Here is a 22,304-nt window from a genome sequence, read left to right as displayed (position 1 = left end):
CCTGGATCGGTACAAGTGGATAAATCTCAGAATTTGCTCAGAAATGGACACACACTCATGTAACCTGACTCACTCACTGTTTGACTAGGATACCGAACACACTAAATAATGTGAATTCAACCATTCAGCCTGTCTACTTATTATACTGTTACTGTTAACTTGTTTATTATTTGCTTTTGTTACTGATGCTTCTTGTTATTTTACTATCCCCTTTGCTGCTGTAATACTGCAAATGTCCCGTTGTGAGACTAATAAAGGATTATGTGAGGTTGGATGGCATGACCGAGAAGAGCTCTGGCACACCCAGGTGGTGACACAGTGTGACTGAAAACACAGGTGTACCTGCAGGGTTTGTTGGAGTGATAAAAAAAACCTCATATATTTTCATTTATTTTGCAGTTAATAGACTAAGTTAAGCGGACATATGCAGTAAATATTCATACATAGACACTCAAACGAGGCAACTACAGGTTTATGTCGCTATGCTTTGAAGAAATTTTAATAACAACATTCTTTCCCTAAATTCTAACCCTAACCTGATCCTGACTTTAGCTCTAAACACAAACAGACTGACGGAAACCACCACTGTATGCTTTCCCGGGTGGATAGACAGCAAATATGCTCTAAAACGTAGACACACACACACACACACACACGCACACACACACACACACACACACACACACACACACACACACACACACACACACACACACACACACACACATACACACACAGGCTTGCAGACACACTCTAGCGGGTCGTTTGCTTGAGTAGCAGAAAGCCCTGGCACTGTTCATTAATCACTACGTTGAGGTTTTGATGCCACAGCAGGAATGGAAATGCTGGTCTGACTCCCATAGATATACTATACTGCCTTCATCAGCTGCAACAAGATCCAGCGCTGGGAGAAGTAACACTCAGGCATGAGTAAGGAAAGACTGGTCATCTGCATAAATGCTCATTTGTTTGTATTTCTGGAACATGTCACCCAGTGCAACAGTATAACTCATTTATGTGTTTTTAATAGTTGATGGGCAACATTGGAATCTTATGGCATCTTATTTCTTTCTTATTGGTAGCAAATAAGGCTGACTTATTTTTCGAACAAACACTACTGGGTGGTCTGTATTCACAGGGCTTGTGTAAAGAATGCATCAAGAACTGCAAAAGCTGAAGAATTATAATGAATATTAGCAAGTGTATCTTCCCATGTCAACAGGTAAGGAGTAATAGCTCAGTGGTTACAGTGGGGGGGGGGGCTTTCAAAGGTTGCAGGTTTGATTGATTTTACTCAAGGCTTTTGTAATTTTCACAAGCTCCTGATCCTCAATGACTGTGCTGGTGCCTTTATTTAGAGTTTTTGCATAATAGGGATCATTCACATGAGAAATACGCTGGTCCTCATTCATCAACTTTATGAAAAATAGCGTAAAATGTACAATGGAAATGATCCTGGATGCCTGCCATGTGTGATTAATGAGACATCCTCACTCTACCAGTCGGAGAGCAAATCATACATCAAATACAGCTGGGGAATTAGAACCATATGGAACCAATTTACATCTACATATGATGCATGTGAAATTAGGCCTGCTTGGTGACTCTTTGCTCATTAAGAGGCTGACTTGGCTCAGCTACAATTGCATAGTTTACATACATGCAGGCTACTGCATACAGTAGATCAGAAGATCAAATAAACAGCTAAGTGCAACAGCAGGTGTTACTATTAATACAGAGGACAGTTTTATATCAATGTCCAAAAAAATGTGATTAAAGGTCATCATATTGACATTAAAATTAATTACAGCCACATTTTAACTGAGAAAATGTTTATTCATACAAAGAAGCATATAAGAAAGCGCAGAACCTGAATGTCAACGTATTCAAATTAGATTTAATGAGCTCCTTATAGAAGAAATTCACTGACAATCTGAAAACCTTTCCCAACAGCTTTGGAACAGTTTTTGTCTACAACTTCTCTCTACCTCAACCTAACTGAATTTACACTACTGGAGACAGATGTTCTACCACAAGGGGGCGCACAGCTTCCTAGCCAGTAATGCTTGTAGTCAGTACTTGAGAATAACTGTATGTTCCCCAGGGATTTAGCAGGAGCAAATCCACTCCAAGCTACTAAACTTAATGGGAAAATATCATCAAGGATACTGAAAAATGTATTTTAACAAATAAGCAAAAAAAACATTCTGTTGGTGACTTTTGAATAAACGTATAAAAACTTTCGGTCCTCTTAAAGAATAAAACAAGTATTGTCCTGTTCACTGGATATTCCCGGATAGAGTGACATTATAATATCCAGCTATTGACAACAAACATGTTTCACAATTTTGTTTTTTCTAAATGAAACATTTAACATGTTTTGCATTTGTTTTGTCACACAGTAACTCTGACTAATGACTCAGATCGCCTTCTTAAAAACAGCAGTGCAAATGTTAAGCAGTGGCCAGCCTGTCAGCTCCAGCTGTTGTCCTTTCGGCAGCGTTCACTCTGTGTCCTCTCTGTGAGCAGCCTGTGCTTTCAGAGTCTCCTGACTGGCCCAACACGGACACAAGTAAAGTTCTGTTTTCAACCCGTTTCAGGTTTCAAGCCTTGCTCGGCTGTCAGGGAACGATGCAAGTGGCCTTTCGAAGGGCCAAGTAGCCAGTAACAACATCAGTGGGTAGGAGGCGGATGTAGGAGAACTCCTCAGAGGATGTGAAGCGTAGCTTCGTCTGGGGATCTGTGTAGTTTGCCTGAGGAAAGACAAGAGAGAGTATTCAGTGTGTGCTTTATACAAGATTTAAAAGTTATTTTGTTTATTGTACGATGAGGATTTTAGCAAAGTGATAACTCACAGGGAGTCCAGAGATGTCGGAGTATTTTTTGGTTGGCTTCAAGGAAGGAGGAGCCTCAATGCTGTAGTCTGTGAACACAGAAAGGTTTTTAATTGAACTACTAATTAAAACTTAAGACTAAGCTAAGACTAAACTTAAGACTACTGTAATGAACTTTCAAAGCCTCTTTTTGCCCAAAACATAAAAACTTAATTGATACAAAAACGTACAGTTGGGATCATTGAGCTTCCAGGGTAAAGTCCGCTCCAAAGCCAGAATCTGTTTGAGATTTTTCCAGGTCCTGTTCTTTTTACCTGCTGCTGCTCCACCGATCCCAGAATGCTGGAAAACAGAGGGAGAAAAATTAAGGGAAAAGCAATAGAAGCAGATAAACTTAGAACCCACGTGGACACAGACACTCACTATAAATGTGGGGTCTTTGAACGGTGGAGGCTTTGCTGTGGACTCTGCGCTGGCAGTTGGACCGCAGTCAACAGCTCCAACTGCCTTCACCTCCACCACCGACTCTACTGCTGTTATCTGATGAAACAAGACAACATCAGACAGTAATCGCATTTGATTTTAGGCTAAACTTGTTTTACATGCGTTTTGAATGTAAACAAAGTCTACAGTTTGCTAAACACAGTGTAACATGAATCTTAAAGATACAATTTATAACATTGCTCTGTAGCTGTTATGACACTGATACGTGTACTACACCGCATATTTGTGTGTTTGTGATGTACTGTTTATTTGGATCTGAAACACTAACTTGTTTAATTGAATAGTTGATCAACATATTATCAATCAGCAATTGATTAATCATTTAAGTTAGTTTTCAGGCAACAAGTTGCTGCTTTTCTTTGTTAACCAAGAGTTTAATCAAGAACAGTATCTGCAGATTATTCAATAATGAAAACGATATTTGCAACCCTAGCTTTCTTGCATTGTATCTCAGCTGTTTTACATTCCCTTGCACATATCACGTGTTTAGTAGTAAAAGAAAACAGAACAAGCGCAAACCCTGTTATTATTAATAACGTTATTGTGAGCTTTGAGTAACGTACAGTTAGGTGAGCTTCACCATGCAGACAGGAACAGTGTAACTAATACAATAACAGATCATTACCTGAGTCAGTGTTGTTGGTGTCGCTGTCTGCAGCCCTTTCTTCTTCTTGCTGCTCCCGGTGACCTGCAGAGCGGCAGACACTGCCGGACTACCGGGACGTTTCTTCCCCCGGAGGGCGGCAGAGCTGTTGGCTGCCGGCTGAGCCCTGACGGTTATGGGGATCTGAGATGCCATTTGGGGTGAGCGAAGTGGTTCTAATACACGTTGTAGATGTGAATGCAGCTCTCTCTCTTTATACTTAGCATTAGTTAGCTGTCCAACGTCCGCATTGTAAACATCGCTTTAACCGGATATGAAATTGTTTCACTTCCGGTATCAAATTTATAAATCGTTCAAATAATGGTATTATATATATATATATATATATATATATATATATATATATATATGTGTGTGTGTGTGTGTATGTGTAGATATATATATGTATATATATATATATATATATATATATATATATATATATATATATATATATATATATATATATATATACACATATATATAGATGAAACTGAAAATGAGTAACTACAAACATACACTTACTACTTTTGAGAGTATTTACTTAAAAGTGAATGAAGATAAACAATAAAAAGTATTTATATACAGTATGTCGTTTTTATTTTGTGTTGTTCAGATACAGCATTTGTATATATCATATTATGAGACTATTTGTATTCTGAGATATATAATACAAATCCTCTGTTAAAACAATGCATACATACATGTAGCCTAAATTAAAAATATTTTTTTTGATCTAAAGAAAACCAATTGTGCACTTGCTTTTATTGTTTCATGAACAGAGCATAAGGAGATGGAGAGCAGTCCTGCAGTGTTCTTCCGAGTTGGCGTCATTTTCACCAAGCAGACAAATTCATGCCTTAATTTTGCATTCAACAAAGCAGTCACTGTTATGTGTATTTGTGCAGTATTTGTTTGCGGCATCCTTGTGATTTCACTCAAACACAAATACACAATTGTTCAAGGTTTTCACAGTTTGCTATCTCAAATACCATAGCTTCTTTTACAAAAAGAAATGTGATATTTCTAGGGGTTTTTTGGGTATGTATGAAGAAAGTTGGAGCATGTGCACTTGTAAGATGGAAGAATGATATTTTAATGATCTGTTATACTTATATTAGATTACCTGCACTTAAGGATTTCAAATTAATGATATACCAAGCAGTAATCTTTCTTGATCCTTATTGTTACATTGTTCAATCAATGTTTATGCAAACAATTAACCAAATTATTTTAACTGCACATATTTGTATGTGGGAGGAAACCAGAGTAGCCGGGGAAAACCCAATCATTCACGGAGAGAATATGCAAACTCTACCCAGAGAGAGAACCAGGGCCAGAACCAAACACCGGTCCTTCCTCTGTGCGGCGACAATGCTAACCACTGCGCCACCGTGACGCCATCAGACTAAAACCACCTGTGAATAAATACAAGATGTTGTGTTTTGGAATTTGACAGAAAACACAAGCAAATGGACAATTCTTCCCCCACCTGGCAAGGAGGAGATTCGCTAGGAGGAAGTATGTTGAACCTTAACGGTACCCAATACTTCCCCCGAGCAACCACCCCCCCCACCCTATCCATCCCTGCACAGGTGTCCCACCCAGTCAGTAATAGTGGATATCACATCACACTAGCTTCCCACCCACTAACAATAAAAGAAATATTATTATTATTATTATTATTATATTATCTATAATATGCTAATGTTTTATAACTGCAAATTCTTTCCACAACACAGGATTCATTCACAAATGGTTTTAGTCTGGTTAACTAATTTAATCAAAGGCATACTCATCTGTCTCTGCACTCTGATGACGATCTTCCTTATGCTTCTTAAACGTGTGGCAGGTTCCTGTCGGACTCTGAAGTTGTACAGGCAGGTGCAGTCAGGATGGCCCCAGTTGCTATCGGCTTGCAGCTTATCGTAGCTAAAGACACCTTTTTCATGATCTGAGAGATGTGAGAAATGAACAGTGAGAGTTAGTTGAGCAAAAACTGACATGATGGGAAATAAAGGATATAATAACTAACTATAACTAACTGTAACAAGAGAGAAAGATATAGATCCAGTTCAACACCTTGTTGTTCTCCGTGCACATACAGGGCTTTTTGGAAGGAGCTAATAGGGGAAAAATAACTAAATGTCTGATAAATATAAAAAGCTGCTCCTGTGGAAAGGCTATCATATATTAATTTACTTATATTGACCCTATAAACAATTTAGTGGAGTTTTTGATCACTCAGATGGTAGCCACCAGAGTGGGCAAACAATGATTTACCTTGGCTGTGGATATCTCTGTAGATCAATGAGTCTTTGGTAACTTTGAGTTTCATCCTTAGTGTTGTCTCGTCTTTCTGAGACTTCAGATTCTGAATGGTATAAACTCCAGTATCCGATAAAAGTCTTAGTTGTGTCTACACTCTAATCGCGTCACACACGCACACACGTGCCTTTCTGAACTCGATCATGTCAAAGGCAAATTCAAAGAGCTTTACACAAGGCATATACATACCTTAAAATGCCAAATAAAAACACAATGAAACATTTAATACAATCAAGAAGAGTTTATTCTTAAAAGAAATGGAATCAACAGAGTTGGTACAACTAAAACAGATATTAATATGGATATTACAGTAATATGCAGGCGTAGGTGCTGTCTGACTCCTGTCAGTGGAGTGCTGCTGCCACCATGTGTTTGATAGCACGTGTTGCACACCTTGAGGCAATCTGTGCAAACAGACTTATTGATCACATAATGGACTGTGAAGACCATTACTTTTTTAGTTGCGCAATGGCCCCAAATGATAAAGCTGCTTACCTTCCAGTAAAGGTTCACAGTTTATTTGTGATACTCAGTCAAAAAGAATTGCTTTGAGAACCCAAGATAATCACATTAGTGTGCTATGCCCAAGTCAAGACTTTGAAATAAATTTGATCACAGTTTATTAATATCATATTTCTTGCACCTATATTTATACCATCCAATGATCTTAGGGGCCTGAAGAGGTCAAACGTTCCAGTACTTCACAAAAGAGAGATGTTAGGAAAAAAGCCATCTAGAATTGAGTTGCAAAAGATCTTCTTTCCTTTTCCATTAATCATTTTGCAACCCCCAGGTTGGGGAGCACCACCACTGTTTGGTCTGCATGTAAGCATGGCCAAATAGTTATGAACACCCAATATGAATGTAGCTATAAAAGCAACTAAAGACACTTCCTGTGACCCAACCTGTGAAAAGTGAGAAAAAAGTTTCCTTGCAAGGATTTATAAAGTAGTGTCAGCATTACTCTGCTGGCTGAGGTGGCCTCCAGTAATCTGCTGGCTGATTAGAGCAGGATGTTATGCCTTGGGAAGTACATGGTTATTCTCCTGTTGTTCAGTCGCTGCCTTTCGCACAAACACCTTTAAGGAGAAAGTGCCTCTAGCATATCCATCAGTCTGCGCTGGCCCACCAGGGAAGGACCTGTCAGCAGCGAGACATCCCCACACACAAAAAGATCTACCGCATTGAAATTCAGCACAGTAAGCTGCTGCGGAGACCTTGATGAACTGAGGGATGCTGGTGTAATGTATGTATGGATGTGTATCTGAGACACACACAGAGAAACCTCATTGCTTCTTTGCTGTCCTTGTCCTGTCTTACGGTGAATAGAGGACCACACTTGCAGCAGGGGAAATGCTGATTCAGAGGAAGGTCTTTCCAAATGTCTCATTCATTTTTCAGCGCTGGCACACTGCTGCTGCCAGTTACATAAATAAAGTATACCTAGAGACTCTGCTTGAGCTCAATTGCAAACAGATATGAATGTTTTATGGGTGAAGTAAACTATGAACTGTAACTGTTGGGTATTGGACCCACACACCCCTTTCCATATGAACACATCACTTACTGTATCAGGCAGGCTGGAGCAGCATGCTGGAACCAGCGACATCAAAGTCAAAGATTTTTGCAGCAGCTGTACTCAAGCTTACAGTTTAAACACACCTGGGTGCCACACAGAGCTCACCTGTCAAGCAAGGGGAACTGTTTTGTATTGCTCTGAGCTGTCTGCGGTGCTCTCAAAACCATCCTGTTGCTACAAATAGCCAGAGAAAAAGCTTTTTCAAGGTGAGGTTGATTCTCAAGTTGACACGTATGCATACAGTACATGCTGCTAGTCATGTCATTTAAAATGGGATTATGTAAGTTTTCTGCTCTAGTGACTCTGGGTGGTATGTAAGCCACAGCCTGAAGCACAGCGTATTGGTCTGTGTGAGCAGGACATTGACTGGTGCTGGATATGTGTCAATGTTTGTAATGGGGATGGATAGCTCTCACGTGTGTGTGTGCATGTGTGCGTAGGCAGATCCTACATAGTTTGAGTGTATTGTACAGAAAGAGTATTGAATATGTGTGATGAATAAGAGGCCATTTACATGAGAAAAAGTGTGCTTTCAACTGTTCTTGTTGTACTGTGCCTTATTAGTAAGCGTCAGTAAAAGTCAGCTGAAGACTATATGCAAATAAACATTTTAAAAACAGTATCAACAGAAAGATAGCTGAGCAATCCGGATGTTTTTCTGTTCAGCCTGCTAAAGTGGCACATATTCATTTCTAAAGAATAACAAAAATCAAATTGCTTTATCAAATGAAAGCCTTCACAGCTTTAAAGTGCATCCCAAAGGTAAATGACAGTAGGTTTTCTGTTTCAAATGAAAGTTATATTCACAGACAACAACAAAAAACAAGGTTGTGAGAACCTTCTGTGTTATAATGACTAAGACAATATTTCAAGCTTGTCAGGGGAGAATGCAAATAGGCTGTTAATGACATATTTATTCATTGACTGTGCTGAATATCTTGACCTGACCTAGAAGTGCAGCTGTATTGCTATTCACATCTCATCAAGTCGAGGCAGAGTGTTTTCTGTTTGTGCAGGTAGAACTTTTGAGTCATAAAAATGAGACACGTCTCCTCTCTGACTTCATTATGTGCAACAGGAGTTTGGCAGCGATGCTGACACAAACCAATTTGCATGTGCAACTCTGAAAAAGTGGACTGACTCCATATTTGTTGCCAGCGTGAATCTTTCACAGAATTACACCCGGGAATGTATTGCCAATCAGAAACCGAATTGACCATCCCTGTGAATGAGCGGTCAATAAATTGGTATGAACTGGAGAAAATGAACTCGCTAGCGCTGCCTGGCACCGGCAACGGTCTGAGCTCTCCCAAGTGCTTCTCTTATGCTGGTAATAAATTGTGACGAAAAAAAGGTTATGCCTGCAGTCAAGACATTTAAACACTCCCCTGATGGAACAGGTAATAGTGAGCAATACTGTTGACATCTTATTTATAGTGTCTTGTAACAGAGTATCCTATTTGCCATAAACAGTTCCTTCTTCCTTGTGGTGGAAAACAGCAGCCAATTTTCTTTCCCACTCTCTTTTTCCCTTTTTGTATCAGTCCTTAATATATAGCAATATACGACAAACTCTTGGCTGCATCTGAGGTCTTATTGGATTGCTGGTATGTTTGAAAGTAGTGGCCCATAAAAACAGGTGAAAGTAATGGCCCTCTGTCGTATCGACCTGTTAGAACTTCCCACCAGTCCCAGCAGTGTTTTGTGGTTTACTCCAACGCACGGGTATATTTCATATAACCTGAAATAAAAAAAGGCTTCTAGGAACGTGTGTGTGTGTGTGTGTGTGTGTGTGTGTGTGTGTGTGTGTGTGTGTGTGTGTGTGTGTGTTCCTGTTGGACCGATACTTTTATTATCATCAGTGCTGAAGTTTCCCAATTAATTCAGATATGAAACTTCCCTGCACTATCCAGATGTTATCATCCAATGACCTGATAAGACTTTGGGAACATGAAGATGCTTTGATTACTACTGATCAGTTCGGCAGATAAATGAAAGGATCACTAAAAATAGAAGCAGGCAGTGAAATATTCCAAAACCTCTACAAAACTCTAGTTTAAAAAAAATTAGGATAGAGAAAATTACAGACGGGTTTCTTGTTTGCTTTAAGTATTGTTTGGTTTGAATGTGTTCTTTTTCAGTGAAAAAGGAGGGGAGGACGAGTTGCATTGCCCTTAAGTAAACTTTATTTGCATCTTAAATCTTTTCCACTCTATTTCCACTTATTCAACAATCAAAGTTAGAGCAATTTGAAACGTGTGTCAAAATGTTTCTTATCTGCATGAAAAGCAGCAGCTTCCCTGAGGGTCATCGTGATGCTGTTAAAGATTTTCTTTCTTTGGTTAAAACAAGATCAACTTTGTTCTTAAGCCAGTAGTTATTTAGTCCAATGGAGATCTATATGCTCACGCACAATGTAGATGACATGGACCTTTAATTTTACTTGGATGGTTTACTCAGTGATTTGTCTTAAATGATTCACATTCCCATGATGTGGTTCATCGTTCTCTTTAGAAGAGGGACCAAGTGTGCACACATTCAGCCAAAAGTACTCAGGTGCAAGACAAATAATACTTAGCCTACCTGCAGGGCTCAAAGGAAGTCTGCACACTCTGCTCTGTATCAATAGTTTAATTCTCTTTTCGAGGCAACGTTTTGTTCTACAAGATCTTCCTCAGGGTTCGGGTTAGGTCATCTTACTCTTTAACAATGCTTTGGCAGCATCACGCTCATTTAAAATGGTTATGATGTCTAGGTTTTCCATATAAAACAAAACAGTAAGTGCCAGTTGAATTTCCTGTCTTGTCAATAAGAAACAGCAACCTCCCAGAGGGTCATGCGGTTACGTTTATTTCTTTGCTTCAAAACAGATAAACATCAAGGTTTGCCATATAGTGATTTATAATGTGTGATTTACAATAACTACCTGACTGTTGATGTTTGACTTTTGAATGCAGGTCGTTGGTGTGATTTATGTTAAATTAATATAAATGACTCTGTTACTCATGCAGTTCAGCTTCTTAACAAAGCTCAGGCTCAATAATTCTCATTTTGTACAGCTTTTCTGCCAATTTTAACTATCCAAACAATGCATAAATTATATTTGTTGTTAAATCCCAAATTTGTCATCCAATGTCACCGACAAAGGTCAGATCCTCAGCATGTGGATGCAGTTGTAACATATTTGGACTATGTAAAAGAGGACGGGATCAGATATAGTATTTCTTCCGGGTTGAGGTAGTGAAGGGAGGGATGAGCAGCAGTGATGCTGCCTCTGTTTGCTCCGCACATCAGCAGCGGAGCTCCTCTCTCTCTCAGGCCAGCAGGCAGAGGCAGCGCGTCCGCCCGGAGAGAGAGACCACACCGCATAGCGTTTGCTCCCGGCTGAACCGTTATCACATTCACGGTCTTTTCTAATGGATGTCTCCTCTTACTCTGCCTTTTGACACTGGACGGTGCTCTTGTAGCGGCGTTCAACGTGAGAAACACATCACTCCCGGCTTGTTTTTTTGAGGTTTTTTCTCGACGACACGGAGAGGACCACACTCCCCCCATCGTTAGCTCGCTAAGCTAGCTAGCCTGCTAACTTAGCCGTGATACTTTGTACCGTATCGGCGTCAGGTTTCTGCCTCGTAGCTAGACTGCGGTCTCTTGCGCTACAGCGGTGGATTGAGGTGCCCTGTCACTATAGGTAAGCGAACATTACATGTGAAACTCACTGCATTATACTTGTTTTTTTCAGCCACACTGTCAAACGCAGGCTTGTTTTTGGGCAGTGAACCACTAACGTTATCTAGTAGCAGCAGACTGGCGCTATGGCAGAGGGGCTCTGTTGACAGAAGCAGCCAAGCAACGGGGATGTGATGCGACTTACCGTTAAACACACACATTTTCACTTTACTTCCACAGCTATTTAGTCGACAATGGCTGTTCCTCAACCTGCCTGAAGTGTGTCAAATGAAAGAACGCATAGGTTGTCTATAATAGTAATGCTCATTAATACTTTTTTTTAGCCATTTTATATCAGCGTCTACTCTTTGCTGACGGTTTGTGGTGAATGGGCCACTGCCATGTTAACGTTATCTCACACTTGCCGCATTTGACTGCAGCGAGTTTTCCTAACGGTCTATTCAAACGACTGTTGAGACCGTTATCAGATAGCCTGCCTTTAGTCACCAGCATAATACCCATGCAGAAATCTAAAAAGGAGCCCATGTTTAAGAATGAAAATCATGGTTAGTATATGAACTGTATATGCACTGTCTTCCTGGTGGACGTTTCCTCATCTATCTCTGAGCGTCAAGGTTTCAACACAACCTGGAAAGACGAGCCCAGAATGTAACCCCTGCTTGGTGCTTGTTGCGTCTCTTGTGTCCTGATAGAGGTCAGATGATTACGCTTAGTCAGATGCATATAGGAGGGAATTGACTAGTGGCCCGATTGAACCGCTTTCCTTCATAGTTGGGCTGCAGGTTTTGAAGGCCCTCCTCCTCCGTTGAACAGAGGTTAATCACATTTCATGAAATTCAATCATAAGATACATTTTCATAGGGTTTGGTTGAAGCATGTGGGGCCCGACGTGTGTGAAGAGAGACTCATTCAGTGAATGAAAGAGGAGAGAATGAGCGTGCATGAGTGAGCATGCATTAACAAAGCTGTAATTATCTCCAGTGATAAGAAAATGGATTCACCATCCATCAGGCAAGAGTCTGCAGTTGCGGAGCAGATGAAGATGTAGGATTGACAGGGAATCAACTGAATGAATCTGTCATGTTCCTTAAAGGCAGTGGGGAAAAGTAGCATGTATTATTTATCCACAGTGTGTGTGTGTGTGTGTGTGGTTGCCTGTATGTGTGCAGTTGGAAATCATGCTGTGTAGCTGGAGGGAAGCTTCTGTAGCTTTGTGCTACCTGTAGCCCTGGTCCCATGGTGCCTGAGCATGAGCTGATCGCATTGATCTCAGGAATATCTGTGTGGTGCAGCTAAACTACATAAAAGAAGCACTGACTTGACCATGTCAACATCGTAAAATGGTTGTTGCCTTGAATTGTATACAGTACAAGTGATTGCAAGTTCTCAGCATGGGACATTTTTTCACATTTGGGTTGTATGTGTTGTCATGTTCAGGACCTTGCCTCAGTGCTGTATATCTGAACACAATCCTGTGTTTGAGGCATGACTGTCCAGCATTGAAAGGAAATGAATCATGTTCCTCATTTCAAGGCCGTAGAGTCGGCATGATGCGTTTCCTGCCCTGTGTGTGTTGACTGTGTTTTCAAGCCTCAGCAGATGTGCCTGCTTTTTTGTATGTGTCTCACTCTTTCATACTTGTGAGGGCTGATATGAGAGTTTTGCAAATTGGGAACATTTTGGGCAATTTGCAGGACACAGAGTTTGTTAGAGGCGAGTATTTCGATTACGATAAAATTAGGTTCTGCATTTTAGAAATGAATGAGGGCCCTCAACATTTATAAGACTACAAATGTGTTGTTTAGGTACGTCAGGGTTTAGGTTTTTAGCTCATAGACGGCATGTGTAAGTGTTAGGTTGTGTGTGTTTCCACTGTGCAATGGTAATACAGGTGGTAATAATCATGATAATAGTATGCTTTGGAATGTAATTAGTTTAATGTGTACAAAACTCCCAATTATAAAGCATGTGCACAAATGCAACCAAGATGTTTTACATTTGTCTGTGTTTGTAGTCTCTAGTTATTCCTTTATTACTACTCAGTGTATTAAATTGAAAGTGAAACAGGTAATGGTGAAAAAATCTCTCATATCCGTTCCGTTTGTGTATATTAGTATTTGTGAGTGTATGTGCTTGCTATAGAGGGTGGCTATGGTGCATTTAATGCTCCCGAACTGGTCAGGAACAATAGCTCTATTCTGGCCCATGTCTCCGGAGGGAGGCAGCAACATTCGGCGTTCCCGGCACTCTGTGTGCCAGCAAGGCTTGGTTTGGGATTGGGTTTCCACAGCCACCTGGAGCTCAGAGCACAGGAATGCCATTGTTCCTCCTTCCAGACTATGGCCGGATCAGACACACATGCAAACACATGCAAACACACACATACACATAAACAGACACATGCATGCCATGTACACACACTCGGCACACAGCATGCAAAAGGAGCTCATATACCAGCCTGCTTGTCCCCCAAAACTTAGGTCACCCTGAGTTGTTACGTCACATTGCTTACATAAATAGACAGTGAAACATCAAACCTCTGCCTGCACAGCCACCGAGACTTGACATTAGCAGCAGAGCAATACACTTGTCTGAGTGGCTGGTTATTATTTTTAGCTGCAAAGCAAAGAAAATATCTGCGAGCTGAATTTATTGTAGTTTTACTTTTTGTTCTGTTTAGCTCATCTGATAATCTGCAACCTGATTAAGATTGAAGAAAGGCATGTGAAGTAAATGAGAAGTGGTTCGAAATGCAACTAGTGTTGTAACATATGCTCAATTGATCAATTACTTGATTGACATTAGAGTAGCTGTTAATCGTTTAGTCATTTGTCAAGCAAAATTTGCAACTCTTGATAGGAGTTTCTCCAATTAGCGGAATTGTCAGCCTTTCTTTCTCTTTTTTGTGTATTATTATTATTATTATTATTATTATTATTATTATTATTATTATTATTATTATTATTATTATTATTATTATAATAATGAAATGCTTTTGAGTTTTTGTGTTGGTCACACAAAGCACACAACCTTAAAGACTTCACCTTGGGCTCAGGGGAATTGTAATGAGCAATTTTCTAGACCAAACAATACATTGATTTATCAAATGATTGACAGATTAAAGGATTACTTTGCCAATTTCTAATCCTCCTATTGATCCTGGAAATAATAGTTACTTGCAGACCAAAATGTAACCAGACTTGAATAGCTTTGAAATTAAATTTAAATTCAATATGAATACCTATTTTCATAGAGAGACTAGAGCAAGCGACACTCTTCTTCTGTTATCTATTCTAGCTGGAAAATGACTTTGTTTACTTCAAAGTTGTCTATTTCATCAAATCCTCCTCTCACAAGAAATAATTGCACAAACATCAGCTGTCAGTAAGACCTCCGATTAATAAGTTTTGTTTACGGGTTTTCGTTTTTGATGTTGTCTGATCACGGCACGCATCAGACAGACTTATCTCCACATTTTGCATTTAGCAATAATCAGATTTGCTTCCTAAAGATATTACCTATTTTATGTGAACCTTGACATCATTTAAAAATATTTTTAGCCTTTATTAGAGCAGAGATGGTTGAGAGTGATAGGAATTGTGTGTGCGAGGTGTGATTATTTATATTCATAGGCCCCATCAATAAGTCTTTTAATAGTAAAAGTGCGCTTGGGTGTTCTACCTGGTTTTCCTGTCTTTAGTATAATTAGATTGACTTTTCTAATTGAAACTGGCAGCATATATTTAGTGTAGACCTTCACGAAGCTCTCGCCGGATGTTGATAGTTTAGCTGGATCAGATAGCAGAGACCTAAATGGTTGATCTTCAGACAAAGTGAGAGAAACAGAAAACTGAGAGGTATGAGAAGGAGAGAGAGATAGCCATCAACAGCATTTAGTAGTTCTGCCTCTCAGTCCTCTAGGGTTTGTAGGCAGGCAATTTCAGTTGTGTGTGTGTGTGCGTGTGCATATGTGTTTGTGTGTGTGTGTGTGTGTGTGTGTGTGTGTGTGTCCTCTGGCTTTGCAGCGGGTCACATTAGGGATAGAGTTGCACAGAAGTGGGTCAGCCAGTGCCACCAGGGAGTCTTGCCAGCTCACTGCTCCCTCTCAGGCTGGAACCAACTAAAGGCCGACACAAACGTGTGGGTGTGTGTGTGTGTGTGTGGGTGTGTGTGGGGGTGTGTGTGTGGGGGTGTGTACGCCGATCCACAGACACGTGTGTGAATACGGCGATCCACAGAGTGTGATCTTTCTATGTTCTGTCTTTCATTGAGATAACATGCCCCCACCTTGTTCACTGTACTTTGACTTCCTATAAACAGCTCTGCTGGTAACTGCAATACTGTAAAGCTGTGAAGGCAAAAAAGAGCAGCGAACCTAAGCTATGCCGCGGTATGTTTAGACTGCATATAGGGCCTCTACAGATGATTCAGAGCCTGTCACATGCAGTGTGTCTCAGCTGGATGGACTCAGTGTTTCTGCAGGCTTAATGATAAGGAAATAGGATTTAGCCCAGTATTCAGCAGAGGTTTATTTCATCTCCTAGCTGCAGTCCCTTGTTTTCTGCAGTGGTTCTCCTCTGACAAGGAATTAGTGATCTATTTATGTTCTCTGTTTGCTTCCCTATGTCTCTGCATTGCTGAATTGAGGTGACATCATGAGGTAATAAGTAGAGAGTAATAAAAGCATAGTACAAGACTGAATTATTGCACAATATGGCAGAAATCACACTTAACTTCTATCCAATTCAAATAAAAGCTGCTGCTCCAAATTAAGTGATTGTCAGACTGTTGGATAATACCAGAAGGCACTTTTTTAATAATGAGAAGGTCTTCTGGGCATAGTCTGTACCCACTTTCTGCAACCACTGGGCAGGTGTGCTTAGGTGTGAAATGAGAAGGGTTTCATGTGGTCAGCAGCAAACACTGTTCTGTATTTATTATTTACACAGCCTCTTCCTCTACAGTGTTGACTGTGTGACCACTTAACAATAAATAGCTTTCTGGGAAGAACTCAAATGTCTGATTCATGATTGTGGATTGGAATACATAAATATTTTGAAGAAGCGAGTCTCAACTTGCAAGTGATCCGCATTCCAGCAAATGAATGATGAGTTCCTCACAAGAATCTGTAACATGCTTCTTGTTGTCATTGAGGACAAGATAGAGAAGTTATAAGCAGTTTGAATGATTAGGTTAACACACATGAGGCAAAGTTGTAGGCATTTGAAGGATATCTTATGAAGGAACCTTTTGTATTAATGTTTAGAGTGGCTACAAGACAACTTAAATTCACCAAGTAGTGTCCAGAAAGGCAACTATAAATAGGAAAGTGTTTGCTAACAAGTTTGCCATATTAATGTAAAAGTTAATATTTCAGTGTTGTGTTAACATCTTTCAGCCAAGTGGCCAAAAAATCAGTTAGTGCATGTTTAATAACAAAACCCAATCTGATCAGCAAGGAATTGCCGATCCCAATGGCGTATATACCAGAAACTACACACATCCAAAAGATGAAAGGTAGCAGGAATAATGTGCTGTGGCTGGGGACCCTGTGGGGGAGATTAGTCAGTTTTTTGGCAAATGAACCTTATGAGAGTGAGTAAAATACATAAGAATCTAGCCTTTGTTAGGAAAGACAAAACGTATTGTAAATTGTGTTGTGAGGATAATATCCAAATATTATTTTGCCACCCTCCTTTTCCATCTCGACATGTCAATGCAACTTTATTAGCCTAAAGGAAATCCAATTAGATTTGCAATTGACTTGTTGTTGCAATCACAATTGGCTTTGACTTAGTACTTCAAGTCATCCTGTGACGTGGTTCACTTCATAAACAGATCCTGTGCTTGGATAGTACGAAGCTTTAAGAGTCAGTTTGAACACCTGAACAGAGTGAATTAATAAAGACTGCAGAAGCGCAGCCTTGTAGCATTGAGTAACCCTATACGCTGTGTTCAGCTGAGCTCCAACAATTCTCTTCTTTGTAAGAGTGTGCTGCTGATCATGCGTCTGTATGTTGCTCACAGCATCTGTTTCACTTTGAGATATGACCCGACAGGAAAAGACAGTTTCCATGGCGACAGTTTCCCCCCCCCCCCCCCCCCACACACACAGGAGGAAGTGGAATATGTCCCAATTTCTGCTGACTCATGGATAAACAGTTGTGTGTCACACAATTACACAAAGAAGTCTCTCCTCCCTCCAGCCTGTATTAAATGATAGTTGTTGGGCATTTTTAATGTCTTTGACACTGTTATTTTGTGAGAATAGTACTTTATGCTGTCAATTAAAATAAGGTTATTTGTGTGCATGGTGGCCTGGCAAAGTTACACTTCATTAATCTCTGTGGGGAGCAAGCCTTACTGTTTGGTCCAAAGGGGAGCAGCAGGCAGCCCCAGTGTGGTGCACCATTGCCAGTGCCTTGGTAAAGTATAATGGCAGCAGGAGTACTACATACTGCAGCATGCTTGTCACCACCCTACAGCTCTACTAGTGAGGTAGAAGTAGAGTTCAAACCCAGGACCTTGTTGCTGTGAGGCAATACTGCTAAACACTGAGTCATTCAGCTAGCGTATCCACAGAGCTGCTACTTCAAGAAAGCCCAGAGAGGATTTATAGCAATTTACCACTCCATTCTCACGGCTTTCATCCTGGAGATAACCCTGTTTGAACCCGGATGACAGTTTTTAATTGGTCTTTGTTCACAGTGTTTTTTACATGGTGGCCTGTTTCTACTTAAAGCAATGCATAGTTAAAAGATGGACCTCGATGCTGATTAGTATTGTCCCTGATTTAAGAGTTTTAAGACAAACCCATTATCCACGGATGGACGAAGCAAGTATTATTTTTTGCATAGCCGGTATGGGAAGATGTGAAATGACTTTAAGAGTCATACAACTAAACACCTACTACTGATAACAGATGACAGGTGGAAGACCAACGAGTGCACACAACAGTACAATTGTGTGTTTATAGGAAGTATCATTTCATTAATGTACACAACCCTTTGGTCTTGTCCAGTGTTTTTAAGTAGCTATGCTATTTTTGGCACATATGTAAAAGAAAAACTGCACCAAATTAATTATCTGTTTAATTTAGCTAATATTAAGTAGCTTCTGATGGCAATTCTTAAGCAGTGTGCTCTACTGAAAGTGGAAAAGAATAAGCTTTTTAGTTAGCCTTTGTCATATATTATATAAGAAAGTTATACCTGTGGAAACACAAAGGAACAAACTTGTATTTTTGTCACTTCACTCAAAACATAATCAAGACACTGATTATGTTTTGAGAAGATAATTATCTTGTGCTGTCAAGGATAAAGAAGTTCCGAAAAATGACCAGCATTGTTATTAAGAGTTGATAAGTTACTTTGGCTTTTGTTAGCAAAGTCGAATAAGAAAGTTCAGCTCTTTCATCAACTCTGCTCAACACTAGTTTAAGGTAAATAGTGGTGAAGACTAAAACCAAGTTAAGTATCAAGCTAAAGTCACTTTGGATTTAATCTCATTCTACTAAAACTCTTCAACAATAGACGAGCAGTGAATTAGGTCATGTAGCTTTTATTTACTTGTCCAGGGTTGCATCTATTTAGGCTCTGTGAACTCAAACAAATGCAATGGTGTAAATTGTTTCCACAAAAACCACAAGTGTGACTACTCCGTCAAAGGTGTGACCGCACTCGCAAGGTTGTTTAGATCATTCAATGTTGCAAAATGTGTCTCCAGAATAGAAAAGTATCTGTAACCTTTGGATATAGAGAAAAGAAGAGAGCTACAGGAGGGTAGAAAGGACAGACTCCTGCTGTGGCAGCTCTGTGCTCTGTCTAGTTGTGTGACAGAACGAGCTTTCTGCCCCGGGCTCACCCTGACCAAGGTACAGCACTCCCCTCTGGGCCTGCATACACACAGCCATCCATCTCTTAGCGCTTATCTCCTACCAGGCCGCTACTCTTGAGTGCTCTGTTTGCATGTGTGTGGGTCTGTGTGTTTGTGTGTCTGAGGACTCTTTGAGTGGAGTTGTTTTCGCCCGGTCACACTGATAGCCATATCAACTCCTGGCCGATTGACTGCAGAACAACAGACTCATTGTTTTTCTGAGTCTGTGTGCTCGTGGGCATCTACGCTAAGCCATCAGAAATTGCATTTCTACAAGCCACAAATGTCAGGCGAACTGCGCTTATGTATCTTGGGAATGTATGTGTGTTTGTGTGTCTGTCATATGTGCTGCGGTGTAATCTGCCAGAGGCTGGGATGTGGGTCAGTGTGGCTGCAGCTCTCTTGGGAGAGACATTGGCAGAATACTGCATTTGTACTTACTGTAGGGGGACTAGCCTGGGTAAAAGTTTAGCAGGGTAGGGGTTGGACGGGATAAAAAACACTCACAATAAGTTGATCATGGTGAATTTACTCACATGAGAAATACAGGTGTTACAATTACTTGTAAGAAGAACAGACGCACATGATGTTGCTATTTTTAAAAGTGTTATTCATCCTTTATTTATGCAGGGGGACCTTTATGATTACCTTATTTTTGATCGTTTGTTTTTCACCAAAAAGATGTTTACCAATCTGTGATGCAATAATATAATATGTTTCCTAACTAAATGAAAGGTAAAGGGATTCCAGTATATTTTAGTGCCATTTTAAGTTTGAGCCTTTTTTCGTGCTTAGATACACGTGCGTGTGTGTGTGTGTGTGTGTGTGTGTGTGTGTGTGTGCGTGTGTGTGTGTGGAACTAGCCTTGCATGTGTGTGTGTGTGTGTGTGTGTGTGTGTGTGTGTGTGTGTGTGTGGAACTAGCCTTGCATGGGTGCGTGTGTGCTTGTGTGTAGGGGCTATTGACCTCATGACGGAGGTGCTTAAATAAAGATATTGATAGTGCTTGCTTGGTTAGAGTGTGTGTGCGCGTGTGTGTGTGTGTATTTACCCTTGCTCAGTGATTTATTGTGTATTTTGTGGCAGCCGATAGGCTATTGAGTGTCCATTTTTGACATATGGTCTCATAGATCAAACCACTTGAAGTGTCCCAGTAGTGTTAAATTGCAGGATTAATGAGGATGGAGGTAGGTTACATGATGCTGCTGAGTGCCATTGACGGAAGATGTAATTTTTCCTGCAAAACAACAACAGATTTGCTTTTTGTGGAAGGCAGAAGCTGTAGATATTATTTAAACTCTTACAGTGACTCGGCTTGCCAGTTCTATTATATTGGGTCTCCAGATGTCCGCTGCATATGTATCTTGTCATCCTAACTCTGGGCATACTGAAGTTGTTCACTTACTCTGCTTTTTGTTAAGTGCTACATGGAAGAAAAAACAAGTTTAATGTCATCACTGTGTATGCAGCTAAAAGCTAGCTTCTGTTGTACAGAAAATGTGTTAATCCCACACTTTGCAACAACACCACAAGAGGAGAAGATAGCATGGTGTGTCGAATTGCTGGGAAGTCTGTCCTGGATTGGGAATGTTGCCGGGAGCGTTTGAGCACGCAGCTGGGGGCACGCACGCACTTAAGCTTGATCTTGTTAACACGGCTGCTGGCCAGAGCAGGGAGATATGGAACCAAGAACAATTCCCAAGCCTCCAGATGTTACCAAGGCACGAAGAGATAGAAGGGAACATTTTGGGCTAAAAAGTTCTGTGTAATCACTCAGGACACAGAACAGGGAAGGTAGCGTGCGTGTGTGTGTGTGTGTGTGTTAAGCTGTGTTGCTAATGTACCACAGTGTTTGGGCATACAATGATTAGGCTACATAACTTCCCCACTGCCCGCCCACCTGTGTTTGCTTTAAATAAAAATAAAAGAAATATAACCCATTTAGTTAATTTTCACTTAGGCTATCAGCAACCACGTTCATCAAACTAAAAAAAACTAATTTGTAAAGTGTGTTATTTATACTAGTGGGACAACAGAGCTACAATTCTAAACTGAAAGTGTCTGCTCCGTACAGAAGTAGTAGAGTAGGAGTCAAATTTCACTCATCATGGGACGAGAGTAAGGAGCGTTGACCGACAGACGATGGCGGATTTGGTCTCCAAGTATTTCAGATTTAAACCTAATGCTAATAGTGAATCTGATAAATGTAATCAGGCAATCTGTAAACTTTCGGTTTGAAGCTGTGCGGCCCGAAGTGAAAGCGTGATCGTAGAGGCTGGCCACACAGCCATCCAATGTTAAAGATGAAAGGAAGGGCTCTGAGCGTCATCAACGAATATCTTTAATTGTAAAATGTCCCTGGTAATTGGTAACACCAGTGGAGTCACAAATTTATTAACCGGTGGGAAATTTTCCTCACTGTCGCATCCCAAGTATGTGTATGTGTCATCACTGTCATGCCTGTTAACAGTGGTCTAACGGCCTGCTGCTCTGTTTCTGGCGCTCTCTAATCTCCATAAACAGGAAACAGATCTCTCTTTCTCTTTGGCACTCTCTCCTTTCATCTGTCCTTTTTTTGTCCGTACCTTGGTTTCTCTTTCTTCCTCTTCCTACCCGGCCTCCCTGAGTGCTTACAGTAGGCCTATATCTAGAAAGTGACAGGCCCCGAGCTCCCACAGCAAGTCCTTATTATGGAAAACAAAACAGACTGTTGTGTGAGAAGTGTCTTCCAGGATAAGTGTGACATAGTGGCGTGTCCAGGGAGGTTGAACCAGCTGCTTCTTACCTATTTTCTCCTTGCTCTATTCCTGGCATTCCTGTTTTTCCTCTCTGTGCTTCCCCTGGAAAGCTGT

The 22,304-nt window shown here is 40.5% G+C and overlaps 2 protein-coding genes across 4 annotated transcripts in view; one reads left to right on the top strand and one right to left on the bottom strand.

Moving 5' to 3' along the window:
- Positions 1-1,877: 1,877 nt before the first annotated feature.
- On the bottom strand, positions 1,878-4,264 carry ino80c (INO80 complex subunit C). Its single transcript, XM_029451783.1, has 5 exons — positions 3,964-4,264; positions 3,258-3,374; positions 3,065-3,176; positions 2,856-2,923; positions 1,878-2,753 (listed from the first exon to the last, which is right to left on the bottom strand). Exons 1-5 carry the CDS (start codon positions 4,135-4,137, stop codon positions 2,622-2,624), a joined length of 603 nt encoding a protein of 200 aa, XP_029307643.1. The 5' UTR covers positions 4,138-4,264; the 3' UTR covers positions 1,878-2,621.
- Positions 4,265-11,138: 6,874 nt separating this feature from the next.
- galnt1 (UDP-N-acetyl-alpha-D-galactosamine:polypeptide N-acetylgalactosaminyltransferase 1) overlaps positions 11,139-22,304 on the top strand; it is a 42,478-nt gene continuing 31,312 nt past the window's right edge. For 2 of the 3 annotated variants that reach the window (XM_029451569.1, XM_029451567.1), the window contains exon 1: positions 11,139-11,579. The gene's annotated coding sequence lies outside the window, so the exon portion shown is untranslated. The remainder of the gene's footprint in view (positions 11,580-22,304) is intronic. The other variant, XM_029451570.1, reaches the window with a different exon arrangement.

This window comes from Cottoperca gobio, chromosome 16 (genome assembly GCF_900634415.1).
Source record: "Cottoperca gobio chromosome 16, fCotGob3.1, whole genome shotgun sequence".
Classification (NCBI taxonomy): domain Eukaryota; kingdom Metazoa; phylum Chordata; class Actinopteri; order Perciformes; family Bovichtidae; genus Cottoperca; species Cottoperca gobio.
The sequence above is the reverse complement of the archived record's forward strand: the minus strand, read 5'-3'. Positions and strand labels throughout refer to the sequence as shown.